We start from the raw sequence: 13541 nt of genomic DNA, 5'->3' as shown, positions 1-13541 counted from the left end.
TTCAGCACTGAGACAGCGGACAGCGGCTTGGTCATATTCAGCACTACTAAGACAAAATATCAGCAGTTCCCCGATAAATCCATGGCACTGTCCATAATAGTTATGAGGCAGAAAGAACTCAACACTGTCTTCTCCCGAAGTAGAACAATATTATATAAATAAATAAATATATGATAAAGACAACGTTTCGAGCGACTGGCTCTTCGTTGTATTTGACTCCGTACAGCAACAATAATAATAATCATAATAATAGCCTAATAATGACTATATAAGACCCCCCTACAGTGGAGCAGTTTGCAAGTAGCCTATGGTGTGTGTTTTAAATAGATAGCCTGGATAGTTTTACGCATGCCTCTGTCAGGCATACAACAACCACTTCATGCAGTTTAGTTAATTTTTTAGTTAATTTTCGTTTCTTTTGAATTTTTGTGCGTATTATGGAGCCGTTTTGGTCCATGTTTGTAAGTCTTTTTTTCCCCCTGAATTATATTTTCTAAAGATGCAACAAGCGGGGTCGGAGTGTGTGACTGAAAACCACCACGGTCTGCTCCCCGTTCACGTATCGCCTCCTTCGGATGCCGAGACTTTGTGATTATTAGTTTTAAAACATCATACGTCATATATGTCAAACAAGAGATTACAGTTTACGGAGCGCGTTTGAGCCGCGGACTCCGAGACAAGAGGAGAATGACACCGGGTCCGAGCCTCTGATCAGCAGGTTTGGTTTTTAGCCAGGAGCCTCCACTCTCCCTGTAACAAGCTCCAAGTCATTTGTCAGTACAATTAGTCCCAAGCAGTTTAAAAAATGAAACATAAGGTAAATATCCTGCATATTTTCTCTTTTGCTCCTCTGACCAGGTCGCGTCCATAGCGGTGTGTTGGCAACGGTCTGTCATACAGAAATAACAAAGTAACACACACGCATCACATTATGAAAGTGCTTGTGATTTTTTGGGGGCTAAAGTGGGGGACAACAGAGCTCAGCCTGGTGGAGAGCGTAGCTATAGCGCACACCCTAGTGTACATTCCAATGATAAGTTAGTTTAACATTAGGTCGGAGGGTTTTCCCCCTACCTGTTTATTGACAGGGCTGATACTGACAGAGGACACATATTGTGATTGACAGAGGGAGATGGCCTGATTTTTTTTTTAAAAAAAGGTAAACACAACACTTATCAGTCTAAATAGGCATCTAAAGGTTTATTAATTCAATTCAATTTTCCCGCAGACAGCGGCGAGAGAGAGAGAGAGAGAGAGAGAGAGAGAGAGAGAGAGAGAGAGAGAGAGAGAGAGAGAGAGAGAGAGAGAGAGATGCGCTGTTTGAGGGGTGGGCAGGGTGGGGTGGGCTCTCCGTGATCGTGGAGCGGATCAGCAGCTGGATTTCGCACAGTCAGTAGGCTATTAGTAGATATAAACAACAACAACCAACACAACGACCATTAGTCATTGCGTTATTACATTTTATTACATTGAAAATTGAAGATTTTCACTTCCCCACAAATGTAATAAATCTCTGCAAAGGTAATAGTTATTACATTTGTGGGAAATCGCGTATTACGTTTGTAGTAGGCAGCGGCTATTACGTTTGTGGAAAATGTATTACGTTTGCAGGATTATTACATTGAAAGCTGCATATTTTTATTACGTTTGTGGTTTATTACGTTTGTGGGCATTATTACATTGGCGGGCGTTACACTGGTGTTTTAGTCACAGTCTCTCTGTCTTATCTTGTCTTATCCTTATTTCTGGAAGTTGTCGGATGAGAAAATCTGACAACGAGAAACCGTGTGTACGAAATAATGTCACCTGACAGATTCTTTCTGTCACATCCAAGTCTTTTTTTTTTATACCTGACGTCTCAACAGGAATTCATTTTTTCAGACAGATGTAACACCATGAAAAACATTTCTGTGCAGAACAGCGAGTCCTCCGCTTTCATGCTGGATGTGATGAAATGTGCAGCGGAGTAGAAGAAAAAAAAAAAGATGTGAATTAGCTTCGACTAAACAAAACGTGGGGCCTGTGTTGTTCTGAAATTAAAGGTCACCTGTGGAGTTTTTCACCACGAGCTCTGCTTTTGAGTAATGGTCTGAAACTGTGATATGGACGCTGTTGTATTTACAATACTAACACGAGCGTGTGGATGTGCAGAGCATGACCAGCAGGAGCACAAGGCCGATGTGACAAACATTTCTGCCGCCTGCAGTCGCAAACACACAACATTAAAGTGTTGCGCTGGTGTGTCTAGAAAAGTGAAATGGCTCTAACAGTTGTTTGCTGCTACATACATGTTTGATCACAGACTGTGTTTGAAACCCACAGACAAAATAGACTATAGCAATATATTCTGTTGTTGTGTGGGGTTACTGTGATGATAAATGATTCCCTCTTTTTGCAGGCTCCACTTAGAGAACAAGAGACTCAGACGACTTTGTTTGCAGGACACAGATTCATTTTGACACTAACATCCTGGTTTGATCAGATATGGCTGAAAGTGTCCTGGCAATCCAAGTGAACAATCCCACAACTGCCATCAGATTTTAATTAAAACACTGAAAAACCTTGTTGCACAGAAAGAAAAAAAAACCCAAACAAACAGAGAAATCTAATCTCTCATGTGTAAGAAGCAAAGTTGTTGTAACTTTGGCAGAAAATATTCTGCTGATGTAAAATCACTGACCCTGTCCTCATGGGAAGCTGATTAAAGGACAATTCCAGGCGAATTCAACTCGGGGGTGTATGTTCCTATCATTTTAGGTCTAAAAGAAGGAATCTGAAGATTTTCAGTTTAATTGCTCCTGTTTTGCGGTAGTTGTGTCTATCACTCAAAGTCGCAATTTTTTCCACAGACAGCGTCAGATGGCGACTCAAACATGCACCAAGAAGTTTATTTCAAGCAAGCCGACATATTTGTAAAACTAGATCTAATTCAAAGTCTCCCAGAGTCTCGCGCGAGACCCAAGTGGCCGTGCTCGGTGTGTTCAGCTCCCGTTTGTGTCATAAACACAGGAATATCAACTCTTGCCTTGCTTCAAGTAAACATTTTTTTCCAGACAGCGTCAGGTGGCTACTCAAACATGCGCCGAGAAGTTTTTTTTACTTGAAGCAAGTCAAGAGTAGCCATCTGACGCTGTCTGTGGAAAAAAATGCAGCTTTGAGGAATGTAAACAGCAGCAGAACTTGCATCCGCTACCATTCATTGCTGCCGTGGCGATGCGGGGACAGACACAACTACCGCAAAACAGGAGCGATTAAACTGAAAATCATCAGATTCCTTCTTTTAGACCTAAAATGTTAGGAAAATACACCCCAGAGTTGAATTTGCCTGGAATTGTCCTTTAAGAAGCTTGTTACATTGTTTTTTTAGAGCTATTACGGTTTCACAATCTAAACAAATAAAACCTCGTACATGGCTGGACCGTGTTCTGTATAGACAATGTGTGAACTCAAGGACGGAGCTGGAAGCAGCTGTGAACAACTCATTTCAAAGGAAGGTGTCGTAGAAAAGTGACCTATTATTACAGGTCCTGCATCACACTGTTGGAGCTTATTTTACTAATAATTATTCCACTTAAGAAGCCAAACATTAATTAGCCGGTCTTACATTCTGCAGCTGGAACTGCGTCCACAGCGAAGCACAGTGTGTAACCTTCACTTAAGATCGGCCCACACAGTCTTGTTCCACTTCACACTTAAAATGAATCAGTTCAAGGTTCAGCTCAAAATGAACTACTTCACAGTCATTTGTTGTGTTGTTTCTAATAAATAGGCTGCTACTCTTTTCCAACAATCAAACCTCCTTCCAACACCAACACCACTGTCCAACTAAATGACTCATAGTGTAGCTATACCACTGAAGAATCACACATTACTGTACATTTAAAAAGAAAAAAAAAACAAGTTTGAGTATATATTTTACTACTTAATGTGTCATACTATTTTTATTTTTATTTTATTTTTTAATTAATTTTTAATTTTTGGTGGCCTATTATTATTAGTACTGTTATTGTTTTTGCTTGCTCTGTAAAGCACATTGCGCTTCCACAAGGAATGAAATGTGCTATATAAATAAAGTTTGCTTGCTTGCTTGCTTGCTTGCTTGCATATTCTGCTGAAAGTGCAAAGCAAGGTGCAGATAAGATTTACTACGTATGGAAAGAATCAGCGGAACAAAACCCTGTGTTATTTCCATCTAATTGTTCACTTGTTTGTTCTTAAAACTGCTTCAAATGCTTAAAACAAAGTGGCATCAGCTGTAGTAGATGTGTCTGCAGCTGCTGCAAATCTGTCGTAAAACATTCATAATTGGAAACTGATTTATATTTGTTTATATTTCACATTGACCTGAATGTTTCCAGTGATGGTTAAAGGGATAGTTCACCCTAGAATGATATTTCGCTCATTATCTACTCACCCTCATGTTGACTAAGGGCTGGAAGAATTTTCAGAGTCCACCGTCCCTTCTCTGAGTTACAGGGGGTCTTGGCGTAGCAGTGCATTTCAATGCAACGGTTGCAAAGGGACACCAGAGCTCTTCGTAAAAAAACACACACAAAAAAACATCCAAATACCTCCATGATGCCTTGTTTGTAGCGGAAGCTTCTCGAAGCTCCTCTTCCTGGTCCGTCCAAATCTCGCGTGATTTGCGTCGGCGTCAGTGCGGTTACTGCGAATCACGCGAGATTTGGACGGACCAGGAAGAGGAGCTTCGAGAAGCTTCCGCTACAAACAAGCTTAAAATATAGACTTATTTAATTTTTTCGGGACAATTACGCAATTTGGGGCTTCAGCACAAGACGGACATTACATACGAGCATCATGGAGGTATTTGGATGTTTTTTTGTGTGTGTGTTTTTACGAAGAGCTCTGGTGTCCCTTTGCAACCGTTGCATTGAAATGCACTGCTACGCCGAGACCCCCTGTAACTCAGAGAAGGGACGGTGGATTCTGAAAATTCTTCCAGCCCTTAGTCAACATGAGGGTGAGTAGATAATGAGCGAAATATCATTCTAGGGTGAACTATCCCTTTAAGTGAGATCAGGTGAATGGGACTTCTCTCTCTAGGAATATTGAAGTTGATGGCACTTATCACTACATTACTTTGCTTTACAGGCAACACAGAGCGGCCCTCACTGGTCCTGCTGCTGTTGTCTGGATTGGGCGACACGATCTCGCTCCACTTCCTTCCTCTCTGAGCCCGGTATCTCCCGGTATCTCCTCCACATCTGTGCCGAGTCTCAGGCTTATAATCTGCCGACTGGGAGGAACCGGCCTGAGAGAGGAGCCGGACAGCTGTGCTCCTCTGGGCTGTGGTCGGTGTTACCTCCTCGAGAAGCCCAGCTGCCCTGCCTGCCCGGCTCATTTGGGGTGATGTTTGCCCAAGGAAGCTGTGAGGCCACACGGGCTCACCACAGCACCACGTGGCCTGTCTGTGCAGAAGCTGTTAGAGGTAGAAAGCTTTAGCTTCAGGAGGGCAAAGGGATAAATACAGTTTTTTTTTTTTTTTAAACTGGCAACAGGGCAGTTTTTGATTGTCAGTCTCTCACAGCCTCAGTCTGGATAACACATTCCTGCTGAGTCTAGAGAGCAGGCACAGAGTGAGATTTGTCCGAACAGTCTGCTGACGTAATAGAAACTATTTGCACCAAATCATTTGGATTGAGCCACAGCAGCCAATGGGAAAAGCCCAACACTTGGCTGATCAATGATGTAACTCACTCACAGACACTTGGGGATGAGACACCAGGTTGTTTTCAACTAAAAGGTCGAGACAGTTAAATAATCCTGATTCAATGCACTGACTGGGAAACAACATCCTGAAGCAACGAATAAACCCCTCGCCCACAGAAAGCTAAAACACAAACATCCTCTTCCACTTTTAAAGGAATAGTAGCATGTTTTTTTTAAGTGGGGTTGTATGATCTACAAATAGCCCCTAAGTACTTTAATTGCAGTAGAAGACTCTCTACACTTCTCCCGTTAGCAACGCCAGCCCAATGCCCTGCCCAGAGATTTACAACATACATTGTTGTGAATGGACCCAAAGAAACGGCCTATTTTCGCGGCCTAAAATAGGTTTTACGTGAAAAAAAATACACAGTTCCATTGTTTACTATAATATAATTTTTTCCAGCCCTTCAAAGTGCAGGAAAAACACAGTTTTTATTTGGACCTAACCAACTCACGTATCCCTCCGCCCAGGGTTAGCGCCCGACGATCAGCAGTTGGTTAGCTCCAAATAAAAACTGTGTTTTTCCTGCACTTTGAGGGGCTGGAAAAAATTATAGCGAACTATGGAACTGTGTATTTTTTTTCAGGTAAAACCTCTTTTAGGCCACGAAAATAGGCCGTTTCTTTGAGTCTGTTCACAACACTGTATGTTGTAAATCTCTGGGCAGGGCGGGAGGAGTGCAGAGAGTCTTCTACTGCAATTAAAGTACTTAGGGGTTATTTGTAGATCATACAACCCCAAAAAATGCTACTATCCCTTTAAACTGGAGTGCACATAGACACACATGCTATGAAGGAGCAGCTGGCTGGGAGGCAGAGAGCCAGGTCACGCAGGCCCAGGCAGGCGGCGGCGGCGGCGGCGGTGGTGCTGTAAAGTGACAGTGTGATTTAAGTCCAGTCTCATGGTATGGTCCCGTTATCTACCGAGCGCTAACAGGGGCCGCTGCCGATACGGCCCCGACAGCCAACCACTGCAGCTTGTGAGGTAGAGCTGATAACGGAGAGGGTGACGCCTGTGTAACTTCCAGCTGCCGCGGCGCAATTACATGAATCGTGCGTCGAAGCGGCTGACAGACACATTTACATCCAGGGCTCCTGTTATTGATTGGACTGAAATGTGATGATTTATTCTGGGGTTGTTTTCTCTTTTCCTGCTCGGCTCAGGAGAGAGGAAGAAGAAGAAGAGAGGATTGATGGGGGCAGAGACAAGAACGACAGAGGACAAATTTCCTCGGCTGCATTTGAATCCAGGACGCTACACGACATTAGACAGCTGAGACCTGCAGACACAACTTTGTCTTTGTCTAGAAATACTTAAACACAGATGTTTTATCCTGCCAACTGACAAAGATAAATCTGTTTGATCTGTGTTTTCAGTGACCGGATGTCACTGACGTCTTACTAAAGTCCTAACATAACATCACATTATTGTTATTATCCAGAAGATCTGCTTCCATCCTGACATCAAGTTGCTTTTTTACAGTTTACATATAAAAAACATAAAAAAAAATCAATGTTCTTTGCCGTTTTATTCTGGGACAATTATCTAAAAGTCTTTCCCAGGGCTTCATTTACTCTGTGACTTTAGAATAACACCGTTTTCCCTCCCCAGCAGGTTCATAATGTTTGTCTGTGTGCTCTCAGAGGTGTTTGTGGCGCTGCCTTTCATTACTACCACCCATTACTATTTTCTTCCAGCTCCTCAATTTCCTTTGAGGAATCACATAGTATAGTACCGGCAGTTATCGGCTGCACCTCGGCCTCATACTACATGTCTATTATAAACATTTCCCAACTCTGTTGACTCTGAAAAAGTGTGAAAAAATGAGTATGTACTGTAACAACTCCTGCTGCCATCAGAGGGATGTCTTTACTGTCTCTGTTCATATCATCACTATTTCATCTCACCAACTTTGTTTTTTCTTTCCTGTAGTCGGTGCTTTTCTCTCTCTGTCTCTGTCCTCATTCTCTGTTTAATATGAAAATACAATCAATAAAGACATTATAAATTAGGTTGTTAATCGAGATTTAAATATTCATAATCACATTTATAAATTACGCACTAATTAGCATCAATGGGGAGTGACATATAATGATGTATTTGATGAATGGCTTATCAATTACCAAGTTAATTAGTGCTTAGTGTGTGGTCAGTACAAAGTGTAGGGATTGTGATTTGGCACTAAATCAATTGAACTGAACTGAATTGAATCTTTTATTGTCTTTCTTCCTGGTCTTGCTCAGTATCTGAGGTCCTGGTCTTGACTTGGTCTTTGATCCTTGTTTTGACCTACTGAGGTGTTTTTAAATTTTTATTATTATTATTATTTTATTGTAGCTCCATTTAGATCATTGGTTCCCAACCTGGGGTCCAGGCCACAGAGATTTGTCTGTTCTGAGGTTGTGAGGTTATCAAAATTATTATTTGTGCAAATTGAAATTTTAAAATCCCAATAACACACTAAGATTGGATAATCAAAATCATGTATAAACAAAGACAACAGGAACAAAAACCTACAACCTAGTTTCTTATAGGGACATGATAACAGTTATGACACAACAAAGGAAAATGGACCGAAAGATAAAATAAAAATAAAATAAAACAAAATAAGAAAGAACAATAAAGAATCAGATTAATAATTCAGGATGGATTCAAAATGTATATGGGGCTCCTTATTGTAATAACATGCCCATGGGCTCCACCTTTTATCAACTGTTTATTTTTGTAAATAAAAGTTTGTATTTTTTGACGGTCTGTGCAGTCAGGGGTTGTGGATGGATTGTGGAGGGGGGGGGGTGTCCTCGACAGAAGCAGGGTGAGGCTTCAAGGAAAAAAGGTTGGGAACCGCTGATTTAGATGATCATAACCCCTCCACCTCTGAGTCTCCTTGAGTTTTCATGTGGACACCTCTGTCCAGAGATGACCCATCTTCCTGACACTTTTGACTGATGGATTTGGTTTTAAATTACTGGCTGAGGGACAGTTACTTGGACGACTGGACGAGTCAGTCAGACAACGCTACAACCCCCCTCCCCCTCCCCCTCCACCCCTCCACCCCCACCCTAACCCACTCCTATCTGCATAGCTGAAAGTCTGATGTCACGTCGTGCAGGCGGCTCACGGCAAACCTGGATAATTAGAGCTGTGTTCGATCACTGTAGCATCTCAGGCGAGCCGATGATTATCCCTCGCGCCGAGCAACGAGCGCTGACAGTAAACCAATGAACACGCACACGCAAGTGACAGCGTGGAAGGCAAATGAGCTGCTCCAGCGAGTACTTTAAAAGAGCGTTATGTTGTTGTGTCCTTCTAGACATTAATGAATGTATCTAGCAAATAAAATAAAAAAAAAACAAAAAAACCAATCTGGCTGTTTGTTAATGATTGTTATGTTGCTGTGGACTAACACAGAAAGTGATATCATACTCTGAGCTCATTGCTGTACGATCATAACTGTTCCTTCTCTCTAATTACATTAAAATATATGGCGTGTTACTGCAAACAGATTTCAAACGAACACATATAGACACAGGCGAGCATATAGAAACAAAATCCTCTCGGCGCTCATCACATATTCATTAGATACGGTTCATTGTTCCACCCTGAGTTTGGTCTCTGTTACCAATCAGTAATGACTGAAGCGCTGCATCACACCCTGGAGCATTATGTCCTGTAATGAGATTCTTCTCCCCGAGCATCCCTCCCTAATCCAATGTCTCTATCCGGCGCTTTGCGGACCTTTCGGAAAAGCTGAGTCAAGCCGAACACGGACGCTCTACATGAAATTCAGTGTTAACCCTGCCATCCTGAAAAAGAGCAAGACAATGGAGCTGGAATGGAAAGGATGCTGTGCCCATTACCGAACATGTTAATCCTCTTAAGAAGTTAAAAGAGGTCTTGATGACATGTGGGAGAGACGGTGGGTGTGGGGCTCAGTGGAAGTGAGCGCAGGCCGGTCTGAGAAATGAGGTTCATCCTAAACAATAGCTGCCCGGGAGCCCGGCTCTCTAAGTCATTAACCTGTGATTCTCTTTGGGGAATTGGGTCTGCCTTTAAGTCGCTGGGTGCAATTGTTGCGTATATTGTGCCAAATGGGAAACAATCATGATAAATTTCTCTCCTCTCCTCTTGCAGACTCTCCGGGTTCTCCTTCACCGCTCTAGTCTGCAGCTTGAACAATTGCACCATTTTTGCACTTTCAGATTCTGCCAAGACACAGTCGGATAAGTTTTGAGAGCAGCTGCTATATACGAGAGAGTTTAGAGAGAGGCTGCCAGAATAATGCTACCTCATTAACCAGATTTCCCCAGACCGGCATTTGGCTGATGTCTATAACCCCGACAACACATCACTTCTGAGGATCCCCATAAAAGCTTCTTTTGAGAAAATCGCCTCCTGGGCCGTGTCGATCCTCTTCAGCGGGGGGGAAGTTGAGTAACTCACTTTGATTACGCCTCATGAAAGGGGAGATGTGAGACAAGGAAAGCGCGGAGCAATGAGCAGACCATCAGCGCCGATAAGGTCGATATTATAGCGGCGGAACAGAACAGTGAATGTCAAAGTAGTGAGAGGTAAATTTGTCAGAGTGATACATCGGAGCGTCTGCTGAGGAATGTGCTGCCCTACAAAGGCAAAGTGCAGTATCTGCATTTTTTCAATTTTTTATGTTTTGACCAATCAAATTTGGTACTGCTAAAAATTATTTAAAGGTCATAGCTACAACTTTTTCATCAAAAGGATAAATTTTTCAAAAATAATGCATCCACAGAATGTCTAGAGAGGTGCAGAATAAAAGTATTAATTTTACTGAATTTTTAAAAAATAGTATATAAATAATTGTTTAATACATTTTGGCGGGTCCGAAATATGTAAATATTTACATCTGGTTACGTTGGCAACGTCGGCATGGAATGATCTCTGTGGCAACAGCATTAGTGCGTTGATGTCATGTGTAACTGCTGTAACTGTAAACCAGTAAAACAGAAGGTTGGAGCGAGAGCAGGCAGTTCTACACCTACTGGCCAGGAGGAATTAAACTTGTAGCTATCACCTTTAAGTAATTGGGCTTTTTACTTTGCTGTCCATCCAAAAAAGCACTGTGAAACCAAGGCAAAGAGCTGTATCTGTAGCTAATAGCAAGCCAATGTGCAGTATTTGCACCAAAACTAAGGCAAAAGTGCAGAATCTGCCATAAAACGGTCAAAATTGGTCAGAAAGACAAAATACAAAATACATTTAATTCAGTCCTCCTTTATCTAATCAATTATAGACTTGGTAGTTATTCATAATTTTATGCTTAAACCTGACCATGAAAAACACAAAAAGCTGTTTTTCTCCGTTTGGCATTTTTACAGATACTGCACTTTGCCTTTGTAGGGCAGAGTAGATCCACAAACACAGGAGATCTCCCCCCGAGCCCCGACTCACCTGTCCTTCCCCGTCTCCTTCTTGAAGACCATGTCGCAGTAGTTCATCCTGTCCTCCGTGGTGACGTAGATGCGAGCCTGCGGGTAGTTCTCGGCGGCCTGGCGCAGCATGTTGTACACGATGCCCTTCCCGTCCTTCCGCATGTTCCGCAGCGGCCCCCACACCACGTAGATGGTGTCGTTGCTCTGCCCGAAGAAGTACTGGGGCTTCTGCAGCAGCAGGGGGACGCTGGTGTGGGACACCACCCTCAGCGTGGTCCGCCGGCCCACGTCGTGCTCGAACCCTCGAGTCGGCGCGTTGTTCATCCGCCAGATGCAGGGAGAGCGGTCGATCTGCGGGCCGGCCGCCTGCCCCAACATCTGGCCGGAGCTGGACACGATGCTGCAGAGCTCACAGTGCAGCTTCAGCGGCTGGAGGAGAAGGAGCAGGTGGGTTACAATGAAGTACTGAGTGAAAATATTTAGTTTTGGCAGTATTGCTTTAAAGGGATAGTTCAACATTTTGGCAAATTGTCCCATTGCCATAATCCAATGCCAAAATAGTTTTAGGAGTAGGTTCGTTACCTTTAATTGTTGGTGCAAGCTATTTTTAGAACGGCAGAGCAGAGCTGTGAGCTGCTCAGAGCTACGCTATGGAGGCTTCTTGGTTTCCCTCATCAAACTCATCAAATACACAATCCAACAACTCCAAAACACTCTGGTGGACAAGTTGTGACCTGCATATTCACCACACTATGAGATAATAACGTAACAACGTCATTTAGGACATTTTTTACAGCCTAAACTGTCCTGTATTAAATTTGCCTGGGGTGATCTCTCATGTTCATGCAATGCACACGTGAACGTGAGAGCGCACCCCAGGCAAATGACGTTGGTTCATGTAAACTCTGGACTATATCCCTTCAGGACACTTGGATTGCAGCGAATGAGCAGTATGGAGGAATATTACAAGGTTTTTGTGTAGTTTTATGAACCTTTTGTGTCTGGTGCTATTGACTCTCATATTTCATTGGACTACGAACCCCCCTCCCGGGTCTCCAGATGAACTTTGAGTAATAAAAACCTACTCCGGAGTATTCATCAGCATGAGGGGTGAATATCATTTTTTGGAGAACTATTCCTTTAAATTAACAAAGATAAATCAAGTCGAAGTCAATGTAGACACATTCAGGTCAAGGCTCGAATCAAAATCTATCAAGAAAAGTCAAAGTCAATCAAGACAAATCAAAGAGAAGCACCAAGTCAACTGAGACAAGTCTACGTTGGGTCTTCAAGTGCAAGTCTCAAACTAACAAAGACGTCCAGCTCAGCTCTCATGTCTCTTAAGACAAATCCATGTTCGTGTGGAAACTACGAGTCAAGGTCAAGGTCTTTCAGAGACACATGTTCACCAGTACAATGATATTAAAACATTTCTCCTCTCCTGCCGTACCAGGTTTTTAACAGTCACTCCAATAACAAAACGCCGTTGTCTTTGCTGGGACTCTTCTCTGTGAGTCTGACTCGGGTCCAACTCTCAAGGCTGCAGCCGTGGTTACAGAGACAATAAGTCACTTAGTAACTTCTATCAGTTACCAAGGGAACGTCACTGGGCCTGTGCTTCTGCGTACACAACAAGAGGACACAACAAAGCAACTGATAATTAGAGCAGAGACTGAAGAGAAAGGATTTATATCAGAGTGTAAAAATACTGTTGTCGTGTCTGTATAGACTGGTTGCAACATCCTCCATCTGTTACAAGTGAATAAAGAAATCATCATGGGAAAACATTACACAGACCACCTGCGGGAGGTTATAGTCAATTTCTGTCCTGCAACAGAAAATAAATCATTATTTCTCCCATTTATTTTAAAAATATATAGAAAATAGATACAATTTTATTCTATAATGAATTAATTAACAATTAAATTTCCCATTAAGGCCTTAACTGCTGAATTCACCTGCAGACAAGTATGTTTGACTTGTGTCCTCTAATTAACCTTCATTCAATTCTAATTCAATTAAGCCCATTAAAAGATAAAAAAAAAACTAAATGCCAAACTCTGAGTGTGTTTCTCTTAAAATATACTGCGGCATCTCATGTTGTTTAAATTGTTTTAATGTTGTGATGACATATTTTATATGTGTGCAATATTATTAAAGTGCAGTTTTGGCAAGCCAGTTGTGTGATCAGAGCATAAAGTGAAATGCATTTGGAAATTACGTATAAAAAAATATTCATCAAGGTTTTACAGCCTCTATATAACTTTCTTTTATGTCCCAAGATTAATGCCATTGTGCCCAGAACTAACATTGATTAAGTTAATTGAATGTGGGACCTCAGAGTTACGACAGAGACTTACTGCTACGACGCAGAGCAGAGACACCAGGAAGTTGCGTCATTT

The 13541-nt window shown here is 42.2% G+C and overlaps 1 protein-coding gene across 1 annotated transcript in view; it reads right to left on the bottom strand.

The window, feature by feature from the left end:
* Positions 1 to 13541, bottom strand: part of st6galnac3 (ST6 (alpha-N-acetyl-neuraminyl-2,3-beta-galactosyl-1,3)-N-acetylgalactosaminide alpha-2,6-sialyltransferase 3) — a gene marked incomplete at its 3' end in the record, with an annotated part of 104891 nt that overhangs the window by 46944 nt on the left and 44406 nt on the right. Inside the window, exon 3 of the mRNA XM_083991668.1 lies at positions 11159 to 11568. Coding sequence (XP_083847794.1) covers positions 11159 to 11568 — 410 coding nt within the window. The remainder of the gene's footprint in view (positions 1 to 11158; positions 11569 to 13541) is intronic.

This window comes from Trachurus trachurus, assembly GCF_905171665.1.
Source record: "Trachurus trachurus genome assembly, chromosome: 17".
Taxonomy (NCBI): Eukaryota; Metazoa; Chordata; class Actinopteri; order Carangiformes; family Carangidae; genus Trachurus; species Trachurus trachurus.
This window is presented reverse-complemented; position numbering and strand designations above follow the sequence as displayed.